The sequence below is a fragment of the Seriola aureovittata genome, chromosome 3, assembly GCF_021018895.1.
Source record: "Seriola aureovittata isolate HTS-2021-v1 ecotype China chromosome 3, ASM2101889v1, whole genome shotgun sequence".
Lineage (NCBI taxonomy): Eukaryota > Metazoa > Chordata > Actinopteri > Carangiformes > Carangidae > Seriola > Seriola aureovittata.
This window is the reverse complement of record NC_079366.1, coordinates 1,041,680-1,056,333: the sequence shown is the minus strand read 5'-3', so window position 1 is coordinate 1,056,333 and position 14,654 is coordinate 1,041,680. Positions and strand designations below refer to the sequence as shown.

The following is a 14,654-nucleotide window of genomic DNA, read 5'->3' as shown; positions in this document are numbered from 1 at the left end:
TATTTCAAAATACAATAAACATAATTTATACCACGCTCTGTGCATGGTCATAATAATTATAGAGGGATTTATTTTTTAACTCAACAGGAAATTGTATTTCCGTTCACCTTTAAGCACCAGAGCAGCTAACATTGAGTTAGTCATATTAAGCTAACGGCAGCATCACCTTTAGCTCCCTGTTTTTGGGGTTCACTTCCCGTTTTAGTGATAGTACGGTCATTAATTAGAAAATGGCTCTGCTAACGCCTTTATTTGCTTTCCTGTATCACCTGCCGCAGGTGTACAAGTGGCTGCTGAAGCCCTACTATATAGCTTCTCTCTTTATGTCTGTAGCCTTTCTAGCTGTCCGCAAGACGCCTGGCATCTGTGACCATCTGGCCACACAGCGAGAGGACGGCAACTCCTGCGACTTCGACTGGGTCCGTAGAAAATTCTGGAAATTCGCAAATTGCTTTTTAAATGGTATCAACTTGCTAGTAGCTTGCTGCTCAGAGGATGGACACAGTTGTGGGTCATTGGACTGGATGGCAGCAAGGGCCAGGTCACATTAGCCGCTAGCTAAAGGGAAAGAATGACAGGCCAGACTGCAGTCAAAAAACTGGGAATTCATACTGTTGTGCTTATTGGCAGCGATACACAAGTCAAAAAACGTATTTTACAACTTGGTACAATTAATTAAGGTATTATATATTGTACGGCATAAATAGAATCTGTGAATTAGCATTAATTTATATACGAAATGACGTATAGTTAGTTGAATTACGCCATTCATTATTGGTTTAGCTAGCGAACGTTCGCTAAATTAACGACGAATCATTCATTAAAGTGTAAGAGTAGCCAGCTCTTGTTTTGAATGTTTGCAGACTTTAACTGCGGAATTTCTACAACGCTAATAAAGGTCGTTTATCGCAGTCTAAAGAAATAAACGTACATCGAAAAACAAATGTGCTAAAATTGTGAGATTTTCAAATAGATTTGCTGTGCCACTGTGGCGACGGAAGGAACAGTGGCCTCCTAGAAGCACAGTAGCTGCTGCAGAAGGCTGCGCTTGACAAACACCTGCAGCTACATCCATCCTCTGTGTAGTCTAATAAACTATAAAGCTGTTTGGGTCTAGTGTTTTTTTTCAAAGCACACAATCCACAGCTTGATTATAAATATACCACATGCATGTAGTAATTTTATGATGAATAAATCAGCGGGTAGATAGTGTGTGCTGACTGTTCTTATTTTTTTTCATACTGATGTATCATACAAGTATGGTGTTTAAAAAAAAAAAAAAAAAAAAGGATGTGATTGCTTTCTCAAATGTTTTTTCACTCTGGCCAATGCTACCGTTCAAAGAGCTAGACAGTATCCATCTGTCTTCAGTTTAACATGTTGAGTGATGGCATGTTGGATCAAAAGAAGTTCATTCTTGAAGGATGACATGATATGATCAGCAGGTTGGTTAACATGGCTGCCCACAGATGAGACATGTTATGTTTGTGTTCTCAGAGAGAAGTGGAGATTCTCATGTTCCTCAGTGCCATCGTCATGATGAAGAACAGAAGAGCAAGTGAGTAAATGCTTTTTTATTGTTTTGTTTATATTAGTTGTGGATTCATTTCTCCTCAGTAGCATAATGATCATGTCATGTTATAATCTGATAATGGTATATTCCTGAACCATGGCCCACATAAAGTAACAGGGAGTCTAATGATACCAGTGAGATTAAACCAATGAACCGGTCAGATATTGATTTTTTTTTTTTTTTTTCCCACCATGAAAAGAATAAAATTATAGAAGAAACGCACTAGATAACTTTCTTTATGTTTCAGGCTTACAGTAGTGCATTTTAAGGACACTGAATATCAGCTGGCATCTTTTTCAGCATGATGATTTAAATTTAAAAAAAAATGTTTTTATTGTGTTTATTGAGTTTGGACAAAAACATGAAAAGTCTGTCTGCATTGGTTCATGTCAGTAACGGTGGAGCAGCATGTGGGCAACATCATCCTGTTCAGCAAAGTGGCCAATGTCATCCTGTTCTTCAGACTGGACATCAGGATGGGATTGCTCTACCTGACACTCTGCATAGGTCAGTCAAACCATCACCATGACACACTAACATCAGCAGACACTTCTGTTCAGATTGTTTGGTTAGATTTTTTATTATTGTCAACAAATTCAATTAAAAGACCAAAATCAACAATGAATGTCTTTCAAACAAGTGTGTGTGTGTGTGTGTGTGTGTGTGTGTGTGTGTGTGTGTGTGTGTGTGTGTGTGTGTGTGTGTGTGTGTTTGCTTGCTTGCTTGTGTGAGTCACACTATTGCACTGGGTGACATGTTCCTTCATTACCATGAACACACTCTGCTGTTGGATCTCAGAAGCACACAGCATGTGGATCAACCCACCGCTGAAAATTGTCCCAAACTAAACGCACTGTTCCTTCCTGTTTGTTTGGCAAAAAGCTACCGCGAGCAGCTGTTTTGCGAGCTTTGTTTATTTTTTTTTGGGGTGGTCTTTTTCACTAATGTATGTCTTCATTAGGAACCAATAGGTTTTGGGTTGAGAGCCACAGACACAAGGCTACACACCCACTGCCCAAAGGTTGACCCCAAGAAACATCCCGAATACAGCTAAAGAATAAGAAAATAATAAATGCAGAGACCCTGCCCTCTGCAGATAAACATTTGTTTTGTTATGAGTCTTTACATAAAATCCTGCATATTAAACCATTTAAAGCTGAGATATACCACCTTAAATATACTCTACTGATGAAATGCCAAGATCTGTCATAAGAAATATACAGAGAATCAAATTCAAGTGAAATCACAGCATGCTAATGCTTCAATAGTAGACATCTTCATGAAAAGTGATGGCACAAACTCAAACGTTCCCTGAGAGATGTTCAAAGGGAAAGTTGAAAACAAACACCGGGATAAGACAATAAATAAAACTAATTTATCTGTGTAGTCTCATCCAAAGTGGCCCCGACAAATCCAGCATCAGCATTGTAGTTAACAGAGTTCTAACACAGAGAGGATAAATAATTGTTTTGTTGTTGATCAATCTGGTGATAATTAAATCTGTAAAATATCAGGATTCCCTAAGTCAACCTCTTTATTTGCTCATTCAATATTCACTTTACAATGATACGACACAGAAAAGCAGGAAATCCTCACATTGGAGAGTGTGGAACTGGAGATTTTGGTTTATAAATGACTTACATTTATGCCCATTGGTGCCTTGTGTATCGACTAATCAATTGATGGACTAATCATTGTAGCACTAATTCTGTAACTGTCAAACATAAAGTCCTGGTGCTTTGTCTGTTTCAGTGTTCCTGATGACCTGTAAGCCTCCACTTTACATGGGACCAGAGTACATCAAATACTTCAGCGACAAAACCATCGATGTGAGTGACAGTGGACATGGTTGTAGCAGTTTGGCCTCTTACCAAGAGCAAACATCTGTACAGTTTGTTTTTGACTGTGTGTGCTGTGTGTGTCCAGGATGAGCTGGACAGAGACGGTCGTGTGACATGGATTGTTGAGTTTTTCGCCAACTGGTCTCCAGAGTGCCAGTCCTTCGCTTCTGTCTATGCTGATCTCTCTCTCAAGTAAGACTCCACCCACCCGCTCAGTCAAAGTATGATGTGCGCTCAGTGACAGCAACAACAGTCACTCCTGTTTTTGTGTTTCAGGTATAACTGTGCCGGCCTCAAGTTTGGCAAAGTGGACATCGGACGTTATGGAGAGGTTTCCAAGAAGTAAGATGTGTGATCTCCTCGGTCGACACAGAGCGATGGGCTTTTATTTTGTCAGAGAGGACAGACCAGAAACATGAACATTTAATTCTGTTCTGCAGGTACAAGGTGTCGACGTCTCCGCTGTCCAAGCAGCTCCCGTCTCTGGTGTTGTTCCAGGGAGGGAAGGAAGTGATGCGACGCCCCCAGGTGGACAAGAAGGGGAGAGCCGTGTCATGGAGCTTCACTGAGGTCAGACTGGACAGCAAACTTCAGACAAGTGACAAAAACAACAGCCAATGACAGCTACCATTTTTCAAGTCTGTCTTACAACAGCTGATTCAGTTGATATTGATAATATTTCTCTAAGTTAAAGTCCCCTTGGTATAAAAATCAGTTTCACAGGCAGTTAGTGATGGGCTCGTAACAGCTTCAGCTGAATTTAAGAAGAATGAGGACTGTGGATTTCTCCCTTATAAGGAACAGTTACAGTGAGCATTAACACTTTAAATGAACATATTAACGGGCAGTTACTTAATGTCTTCCTTAAGGGCTGCATATCTCGGTACCGCCTCAAGCGAATTTTTCCAAATTTGGCACAAACATTCACTTGGACTCAAGGATGAACTGATTAGAATTTGGCGGTCAAAGGTCAAGGTCACTTTGACCTCACAAAAACACTTTTCGGGCCATAACTCACAAATTCATTCGCCAATTATGACACAATTTAACTTAAATGTCTGACAGAATAAAATGATGAAGTGATGATATTTTATATCCAAACAGTCATAAGTAACTCAGAATGGTGAGGTTGTGACCATATTTCCTGTAACTTGGCTGATTGGTGGAAACAACCACAAGGAGGGAATTCTAGTTGACACTGGTACCAATGCACTACTGATTACAGTGTAATACCTTTTCCCATTACTATAGACTGTGGAAAATGTAACCTTTTTTTGTTCATTAAGAATATCTGTCATCTGTGTCTCTCCACCAGGAGAACATCATCCGAGAGTTCAACCTGAATGAACTGTACCAGAAATCCAAGAAACTCAGCAAGACAAAAGAAGACAAAGTCGGCCAGTCCCAGTTCCCACCAGTCCCAGAGGAAGAGGAGCCAGAGCAGCAGGGAGCTAACGGCCAGAAGGAAGAGACCGAGTCCAAGAAGGACAAATAGGACGTTTTGTTTCGCTCAGCTTCAACGTCTGGACGGAACTTTTGAGTCCAGGTTAGCTCCTCCACCCCCTCTTTGCGCTCCTCCTCTAAGTGTTCAGTTTATTCCCTCATAGATCAGCACAGCACTGGAGTCAGTGTGGATCACTGACCGAGATGGACTTGATTGAGAGTTCAGCCTCTTTTCAGCACCATTTACACTAAACCTCCTTTAAACCTAGTATTTCAACACATGTGCAGCTACAGTGACCTCGGTCTGTTTTCCCTTTTTAGACCTGAGCCGAGAGAATAGGTGTACATGTTAGTGGAGAAGCAAACTGAGATGCAGTAAACCAGCTGAAGAGGGCTGTAACTCTGTAAAGTGGAAATGTGCTGTGCTGACCTGCCGTGTTTGTCAGGTTGTCAGCGTCGACACAGCACATTTCTGAAGCTGTGAAGTCTGAGAGAGTCCGTTAAGTTCTTACTAATTAACACTGAGGGAGCAAAGAATGTGATGTTACTTTTATTGATTTAGATTTTTTACGCAACTAATGTAATTCTGAGTAGATGTTTCTGTTGAAATCATTTAATAACAAACCGTATATTCATGTTAACTAAGTTCTAACTCCAGTTCACACACTGTGTGTGACGTAGAATTCATTTTGCAGTGTTAAACGTTCCTCTTGACACAATATGGGAGCACTTGTTTAACATCACCACATCTGCATGAGACAGGTGGAGTTAGTCAAGTTTACTTATAGCTGGACAGCATCTCCATTCATCTCCACAGACTGTGCTGTTGTGGACAGAAGCTCTGCGCCACTGTCATTCAAACTTTCCTGACAAAAACATTCCAGCGATTCAATTCACTTTATTTTTTTTTTACAGATTCCTTCTGTCGTTTGTTTTTACTTTTTTTAAATTCATATTCATTGTATTTGTGTATTGGACTGAGATGAACACGTCTTCAGCTGTCAGTTATGTCCATGTTCATGCCATGACGCACATTTTCTTATTTGAAGGTTTTATACTGATTTGGTACCTAAGGTCTTATGATGATAATAATATTATAATAATTAAAAACTAAATCAAGTTACAGCCTGTGTATCTACAGTGTAGTTCCTTATTGGTTGTCACTAACAAGGTACCTTTTTATGTTTTTAGCTGTGCTTGAGCTGCACTCTGTGTTTTTTCTCACCCTCTGTGGGTCAGGCTCTGTTTGGAGCTCCCAAAATTCCCATGAGCTCTGCAAGTAGAAGGAAGTCAAGATGCTATGTGAATCTGAACATAGCAGTTTATTTGTATTTTATTTGATCGTTTGAGCTGGGCAGACACTGTGTTTTGTTTGAACTTACAACACTTAAGAACCGGCAGCTTTATGCTCCTGCCGTACGGTCCAATCCACGGGACACGACCTGGGGCTCATGCTGAACGTAACCACAGAACCCCCAGTTGGTTTCGTCCAATAAAGTTTATTCAAACAAGACATACATGTCGTCAATTTTGACAGAAAGAAAGAAAGGCAGCTTCACTGAATAAGAGGAAGATGCAGAGAGTGTAGTTTGTGTTCTCCAGAAAAGTTCAGTTTTATGTCAGTCAAGACCAAAACGGCTCAAACTGCAACTGAATATAAATCTCAGACCATCAGATCATCAAACTGATCTGGCGTTAATTCAGCCCCATTCATGGAAATGGAAAGAGTCTGTTGACTGACATGATTCCTTTCGGTCAGTCCACGATCTTGGTTCCTGACTCACAACAAACCTTGACATTTGAGTTCTGGGGAACCAGAGAAGGTTGGACGGGCTGTTATTAAATTTCCAGGTATCCTACTAACTCTGGTGAGAGAGCGCCCCCCTCTGCTCACAGTTTTAATTTTTCCCAGACAAAACCAGTGACACTCCCAGCTGAGACCAGGGATGTCACAGGAAAAGTAATAAAGCATTTCCTTAATTTCATATTTTATAGAATTTATAAATGAATTTAATCCATCAATAGATATTTTAAGATTTGAAAATGGCCTTACAAAAACAGCATAAAACTTTCATTAAATAAATTATTTATAAATACTTTGAATTCATGAATAGATAGTAGAATTTGAAAAACTATTTTGAAAAAGAATTTGATGGTAAAACATTCCTTTTTCCAGCTGCTTCTCCCATTAACTAATTGTTTAGCTCAGTCATTTAGCTTTAGCCTTCCTGTGACATTCTGGGCCTTCAGTGCTGGTAAAACCCCCTGGTTAGCTCTCCAACCAATCACAGAGCTTTCATTAATAGATGTGTTTATAAATGGTTTATATTATGAATGTTTTGTGCAGCTTTTCTAAATCCATTTTTAAATCTGAAGTATTTTAATTGTTCATTTATGAATTCTTGAAAAGGGAATCCAGTTATTTATTCGCATTTTAAGAATACCTTTTTCAAGTAGATTTTTAAATTCTAAATAAAAGTATAAATGGTTTATTTATTGAGTTTTTTTTTTTGTTTGTTTTTTAAATCGGAAGTATTTCAATTATAAATTCTTTACAATTCCTATTTTTAATGCCTATTAAAATATGAAATTACGGAAATGCTTTTTTACTGTTCCTGTGACATCCCTGGTCCTCCATACCCATCAGCCTCAGCTGCATGCTAAACTAAAGTGGTGAACATTATACCTACTAAACATTAGCATGTTAGCATTTTGCTCAAAGCACTGTTGCTCCTAAGTTCAGGACCTTCTCCCATGGTTGTCGACTGTAAGTGTTTATAGTCTATAAGAAAACTGAGTCCTCCCCTGCTATCATTGATGTGTTCATTTATTACAAATCCTGCACATTTAATACAGTTTTAGCCTGGGAAGAATGAAAACAGAAATGTTTGACTAATGAAACTATAATTAAATGAAATGAACTATAATGAAAAACTAAGTGAGATTCCATTCTTTTATTTTGTCTGTCAAGTTTGGCGATGAGATTGTGAATTTAACTAATAACTAATGTAACAGCAGAGATTGAGCTGTGCACGGGTCTGAAACCAGACTGCTGAGGGAAATGTAACACAATTATATAATTATATTATCATCCTCATCATCATCATCATAGCATTTTGATCATTCTTCTTTGCCACCGTCACCAGGTGCTTGCTCCTGAAGGAATGATGGTTATAAAGACGCGGTCTACATTCAACGCCACATAAATCAATTGAACATTTTAGTGATGATGACCAGGAGTGTACTCAGACTGTAAATACATCAGTCAGAAATCATCCACCACCCGTCTTCAGATCAGGTGAAGAGTGTGTCAGATCTCCTTAGTGCTGACAGATGGAGTTACATCATGATGTGACGTCACTGAATTAAGCCGTGTGTGTGTGTGTGTGGGTGGCTGCGTGTGCACGTGGATCCTGGAACCCTCACACTGGCTTTGCATTTCCACATTTTCATGAGTCATGTCGGCCAATCAGAATTATGTTAAACACTCGTCATGTGTATTGATCGGCTGAGCACTGGACCAACCAGTGATGAGCTGAGGTGTCTGTTTGCAGCTTCACATCACATTTCAGGAATGTCCACTTGTGTTTTTTTTATTATGGCATTTGAATTTTCTCTCATCAATTCCTGTTATTTCTCTTTGTTGATAACATTCCCAATCATGACTTTGATCTTTTAAACTGTGAGACTGTATTTAGATTTGCTTTTTGATCACACTGAGGTTTTATCCCTGATTCATTATTTTATTACTGAAGCTGTTTTTCATTTTTAATTTCATTTGTCAGGTTTCATTTCATCTGAGCTGCACTCCAACACTTGTATGTATATTTGCTCCTGTCTGACGTCTGTTATTCATGCAATAAAACAATGTGCACATGAAAACATTCTAAGCAGCCTTCATTCACTCTCTGCTGAAACCTTTAGTGTTTTTCCTCGAGTCACCAGAGAAACAGAAACTCCTGCACAGTGTAACATAAGAGAGAGAGTTCAGTATAACGCTCCTCTCAACAGCTTCAGCACAATCTGTTTATTAGATCACAGTGTAATCTACTGTAGCATCATTATCAAAGAGGTGATGTACTGCAGGGGCCTGATGCATAAATCATGTGAACACGTATGTCTGAGACAGAGTGATGTGAATGTTATATTGATATTAAAACCCAGCATTTTAGAGAAAGACTGGATAGAAGGACAAGTCCAGAAGACATGAGCATGGTCAACATTAAGTTCTCCACATTCCGTCCAGCAGGACAGCTGAGGACCAGTTTGTTTGGACTGCTGTTTGGGAGTATTAAAAAAAGCATATGAGGTTCGGGAGTTGGTGGAGGACGACAGTATTTCACAAGCAAACTCACAAACTTTTAATTTCCTGACAATCCTGCGTATAGGAGTGATGCCAAAATAAACCCACTGCCTGTAATTAGGGCCCGAGCACCGAAGGGTGAGAGGACCCTATTGTAACTGTTTTTAACAATTCATTAACAGAAATAATTGTGCTTTTATATCCTTCTTATTTGTTGTGAGTCGTTGTGTAAACTGTTTAAACTATTTAATATTGACTGATGACAGTGTTGGAGCCTCTGGAGCCTCATTAAGACTCTCTGGACCCAATAAATGAAGTTCAGAGTAAAACAGGACTTTACGTTACAGAGATTGTACTGAAGTAAACTGAGGCAGATTTTAAATCAGTTTCACAATCAGTGAAATTCTTCTTATTTCTTGTCTTTCTTCTCTGTCCGATCACTTGTGGCACAGACAGTGTTTTTATACAAACTGATGGATTAAGGGAGAGTCTTCATCATTTATGGATGATAGTGGGGGTGGAAATGAGGCTCGTCAAGATGTGAGTGAGATTCATAAAGTGGAACCATGTGAATGCACGGCTTTATAATTCTAAAGAAAAGAATGTGTATGAATATTTCTTCTGTGTCACAGTAGTAGCCATTTTGTTTTCAGGTTGTCAGTCCATTGGTGGTGGACACAATATTTCAGTAACACCTTGACAGAACTTCCTTAGATTTGGTAAAAATGTTCACATGGACTCAAGGACAAACTTATTAGATTTTCAGGGGTCAAAGGTCAAGGGCGTGGTGACCTCACAAAACACTTTTTAGCCATTATTCAAAATTTCACATATATGGTTAATATTTGATATGACTATGGATAAACAGGAATGTAACCTGAAACTAGTCTGAGTGAAGGAGGAAGTGATTCTAGTTTCGGTCATGAGTTTTATTCTCATGGCCTCTGGTGTGTGTGGACAGTTACACAAGTCAAACTCAAGACTGAGGCTAATTTCAAAATTAGAAAACTTCTTCAAAATATTCTTTATTTATGTTTATCCAGTTTCTCTAGTCTCATTCTGAACAAGCTCATTTTCAGAAACTACAAGATATTACCTTTCAAATCATAAATGCATTTTGGCCTTTCAGTTCTTCTGTTCTCAGCTTTTTCATTTGAGTATGCAAATGACATTAGAACACAGGTAGATGTTAATGATGTTAACGAGGGGCAGGGTTAAATGACTTCAACCTGATTAGTCCTGTTAGAGTGAAAAGAGTGACAACGTTTCATCTCGTTTAAAGTTTATTATCAACCCCCAGCCACTCACCACATACACACATCCACAAACACACTCACACACACATTAAGCTGTACAGTACATGTATTTGTCTGTTCTTTTAACATCGGTTCCCAGACCTGTCTTAACCAAAAACACAGGCAGAGACTTTGCTCGCTAACATACACCTACAGCCCAAAGTCTTCATGTGCATCCTCGGACTGGCCTCAAATTACAGCAATATGAAAAACAAAGCTGAAATGGAAGAAACGTTTTCTTAAAAACAGCATTCACCACAGACACAGGATTCTCTCTCTGGTTGTATGACGTGTGCTTCATTTATTTTAGCATAACTGCTCATATAGTTTCCAGCACTGAGGACTGTGGTCCTGTGTCCCTCCCTCAGACTGGACAAAGATGGAAACCTAAAAGCGAAACTCCAGAGAAAACAGACTTATACTGGTGCCCATTATGTCGGCCATTACAAAGTGACGTTACACATGTTGCACCAGTTACTGTCACTAGTTCCAGAGTGAATATTTGAGTTTAACAGTTGAAACAAAACGCTGTCAGAAACATTTCTAAAATCCCAAGCGGCTGGAAGTGAGTTACTGAAAGTGAAATCTTGAGCAAACAATGGATATTTCATGTTTAGTAGGTAAGAGGAAGACTTAATGCAAACGTCCACTACATCAGCAAAACTTCGGCAGCTTTTATTTTAACACATCTTCTCAGACGAGGAGCCTCATGTATAAATGCTCAGTTGATCTTTAGCTCGTTACCCATGGACGTTTGATTGATTAAAAAATTACCACAAATGAAGTTTGTCTCGTCTTCTTCTCATTGTGTCTCGACCTGCTCGAACTATCTATGAGTAATAGATAACATTCAGTTTTAAGATGTTTAGGGACCAACAGCAAATTAGCCATACTACGGATTTGATAGTGCGACAGCATTAGGGCCACTGTGAGGGGGGAAGATACGTTTTAAGAATAAAGGTAAAATGTTGTTATTGTTATTTTAAAGGTGAAATATTAAAATGTTTCATACTGTACAATATAGACAGACAAGAAATGCTAAAACATGAGCCTGTAATTGTCTTAAGAAAACCACATTTTACTGTCCAGACGGAACCTTTTTTCTTATACTGTGACTTTATTTTCATAACTTAAGTGTTAAAATTTTACAATCCTTATTTGAGAAATCAAGACATTTTTGTAATATGACTTTTTCTCATAAAATTACAACTTTATCCAGTAATAACTTGCTTGTGCATTTTCCTTTTCTAAAATAAACTTGTACAACTTGTAATTTTACAAGCAAGTAATTAAACAATTTATTCTCCTAATTACTTTCTTGTGTCAAATTACAACTTTTTCTCATACATTTCATGACTTTTCTCATAAAATTCTGACTTACTATTATAATACTTTCTTATAATATGTCTATTTATTAACACTTAATTCTTGTTTGTTTAAACAGTGGCCCTAGTACTTTGTCGTGTGGTAAAGATCATATTCATTGACAGTATCTTATAAATGAGGCGTCTGGTCTGAGAGGATCCAGTCCTGTTCCTGATGTGGTCTTGGAGAACAGGACACGTCGTAAATCAAACTTCTTTCTGAGAAAACAGCGGCTCAACTGTGGAACATCAAAACCAATCAGGAGGGCTGCTTTAATCTGACAACACACCCCCTCTTTTGAGTCAATATTAAAAACTCTTCATTTATCAATAGCTATAATTCCATATAAATTCATATAAAACAATTTCAAATTAAATATGTGAAAAAAAATGACAACACTTATATTTTCAAGGCAATTGCTCAAGGAATAAATTTTCTAAAAAAGTTTTGCCTTTTCTTAAAGAACCCATTAACAACAAGAGGCCAAAATATGATTTTCTTCTTCTTTCTTCACTTTAGTTTCCTCACTTCCTGTTTGTTCAAACAGACAACATGGTCCACAGCCAAACACAGTGGCCTATAGTGGCTAGTAGTAATAGTAGTGCATGCTGCTGTCCAGTATGAACGCCACTGATTTTTCTTGTTTTTAAAAAAGAAATCCACATTTAAAATCACATCATCCTGTACAAACATGGAATCATATTCACATCTAAGGAATCAAAGAAAGAGGGAATCAGCATTTTGTTTTGTTTTTTGTCACATTTTTCTTCCCTCCATCGAAAGGCAAGTCACTTCCCGCAGCAGCGTTGATGAACAGTTCACGGGTGGTAGATTGTCACACATCCACAGATCCCACTCACCGCCGGATTCTCCACCTGCTGCGGCGTCGTGTTGTGCGTTTCCACGACAATGGGCTGTTACAGGGATCCTGCCTGGGCTCCACACATTACAAGCACAACTGGTGTTCTTGGTCCAATGAAACACCACTACGCTCCATTTGATGAGTAGGAATGAACACCTGGGGCCAGAGCTCGCGCTGAAGCAGCTGTGACCCAGTCTGATACGTCTCAGTCTGTGGGAAGCCCTTCACTGTGTGATCGGCTCTGATCAGTGTACTGATAACCATCGTGGGATTGTGTGTTCAGTGATTTCTACATGTGAATGTTAAATAACTTTTTTTTTACCTAAATGCAGAGTCAGTCCAAAAGTACTGATATGAACCTTTATAAACCCTGATCCAGATCCTCCTGGTGGCCCCAGCGGGGATCAGACTCCACCCCCTGGCAGTGGTAATGCCTTGCTCTGCCATAACCTGATGGTGCTAGTGCCTCATGCTACCTATTCAGTTACAGTGATTAAATGAGCCCCTTGGTTCCTGTTCTGGCCAGTCCTGGGTCACATCAGTCCAGGTCTTACTGTCAGGATTATTGAGGTGGACGTCTGGAGGCAGGACAGTGAAGTTCAGTTCAGCCCCACAGTCAATCGGCCAATGAGGAGTGAGATCTGGACAACATGGCTCCCCTCGTCCTCAGGTGTGTGTCAGTGTTTTCTTGTTTGATGAAAGAGACAGCAGCAGCTCCTCTTCGTCTCATTGGTCCCCGAGCTGGAGGCGGGACTGCCACTCAGACTGAAATCTCATAGGTGGTGCCCCCGACGCCTGTCACCTTCTTCACCCCGCCAACCTGGGGCTTGTGGGCGGGGCTCTGCATCAATGCTGAGCCGGGGTAGGCCAATCCGGGCCGGGCAGACACGCTGACTGGGCGAGAGGGGGAGGAAGGGGCAGAACAGGAGGAGGAGGGGGAGGAGAAGGGCTGGCCACCGTTGGTCCGACTCAGAGGTTTCATCTGGATCAGCTCATCCCTGGTGTGAGGAAAAAACACAAAGAAGAAACGATCAGTGGCGGTTCAGGACAGGAATCAACAAATGCTTCACTCCTACTCCACCTCTGCTGCTTTCACACGTGACGTTCAACAACAGACATATTCACACCTCTGACCGCCTGCTCATTGATTGGACATGAATAATGAACGGCAGCCGGGTTTTATACAGGATTCATGAAGGTAAATGTAAAAGTCTGGGATGGTCATGATGGAAAACAGTAGGAAGTGTTTTTAACTCTCTGATCAGGTGACTGGATGAATTTAATGATGGTCTAACTTTTCAAATCCACTTTTCTACAATCAAAAAACACTGAGGAAACTTTTCACTGAACCAAACTGGTGAGTCTGTTTCAGTGTACGTACACTTTAACTACTAACTGCTTTTTTGACTGTGTGGATTTAAGAGAGAAATTAAAAAATGAAAGACTAAAAGGTCAAAAGGTCATTACAGACATGTTTAGTCCATTATTTTGTTTCAGGGAAAACCACAGTGACGATAACAAAATGAGTTTGTGCTGAAGTGGAGACTGAGAAGTGAAAATCACAGACCCAAACGGGCCACTACTGTCATTTTCACTTAACAGTTGGTTTATCTGTAAATGTCATTACACAGTCCATTTCATTCAGGTCACAATGAAGACACACACTGAGGTTTCTGTGGTGAAGAACTAAACCCATGCAGCTGTGGGCAAACAGAGAGCAGGATGGAAACAGACACAAGAGACGATGTAAAACAGTGTCTCACTGCTGTCATGCAGAAAAGGAAAACTAATGTGACGTCTACCTGCTGCTACGTCAGTCCTGTCAACACACACATGGAGCTCCATGTGCTCACACTTTCTCTAATAGCATTTTCAGTGTTTCACTCATTAGTGTTAATGTTTCTGTACATCTGAATGTAGAACTGATTCTGTTCTAAAGCTGAATGTGGAAACATTCCTTTCTCTCTCTTGT

The 14,654-nt window shown here is 39.7% G+C and overlaps 2 protein-coding genes across 4 annotated transcripts in view; one reads left to right on the top strand and one right to left on the bottom strand.

Annotated features, from left to right (window-relative positions):
* The first annotated feature begins 121 nt into the window (after positions 1–121).
* Positions 122–8,739, top strand: tmx2b (thioredoxin-related transmembrane protein 2b). 2 transcript variants are annotated; one of them, XR_008827104.1, is made up of 9 exons: positions 122–419; positions 1,498–1,558; positions 1,967–2,080; positions 3,326–3,402; positions 3,500–3,606; positions 3,691–3,756; positions 3,855–3,984; positions 4,730–4,960; positions 8,004–8,739. XR_008827104.1 is itself a non-coding variant. In XM_056371471.1 (8 exons), the coding sequence occupies exons 1-8, from the start codon at positions 231–233 to the stop codon at positions 4,907–4,909; spliced, it is 924 nt and encodes a 307-aa protein (XP_056227446.1). In that variant the 5' UTR covers positions 122–230; the 3' UTR covers positions 4,910–8,739. The 2 variants fall into 2 exon arrangements, 1 of the variants encoding a protein (XP_056227446.1); XM_056371471.1 differs by having other exon boundaries at positions 4,730–8,739.
* Positions 8,740–10,425: 1,686 nt separating this feature from the next.
* zdhhc5a (zinc finger DHHC-type palmitoyltransferase 5a) overlaps positions 10,426–14,654 on the bottom strand; it is a 35,824-nt gene continuing 31,595 nt past the window's right edge. The window contains exon 13 of one of the 2 annotated variants that reach the window (XM_056371455.1): positions 10,426–13,680. In XM_056371455.1, coding sequence (XP_056227430.1) covers positions 13,443–13,680 — 238 coding nt within the window. In that variant the 3' untranslated portion in view covers positions 10,426–13,442. The remainder of the gene's footprint in view (positions 13,681–14,654) is intronic. The other variant, XR_008827103.1, reaches the window with a different exon arrangement.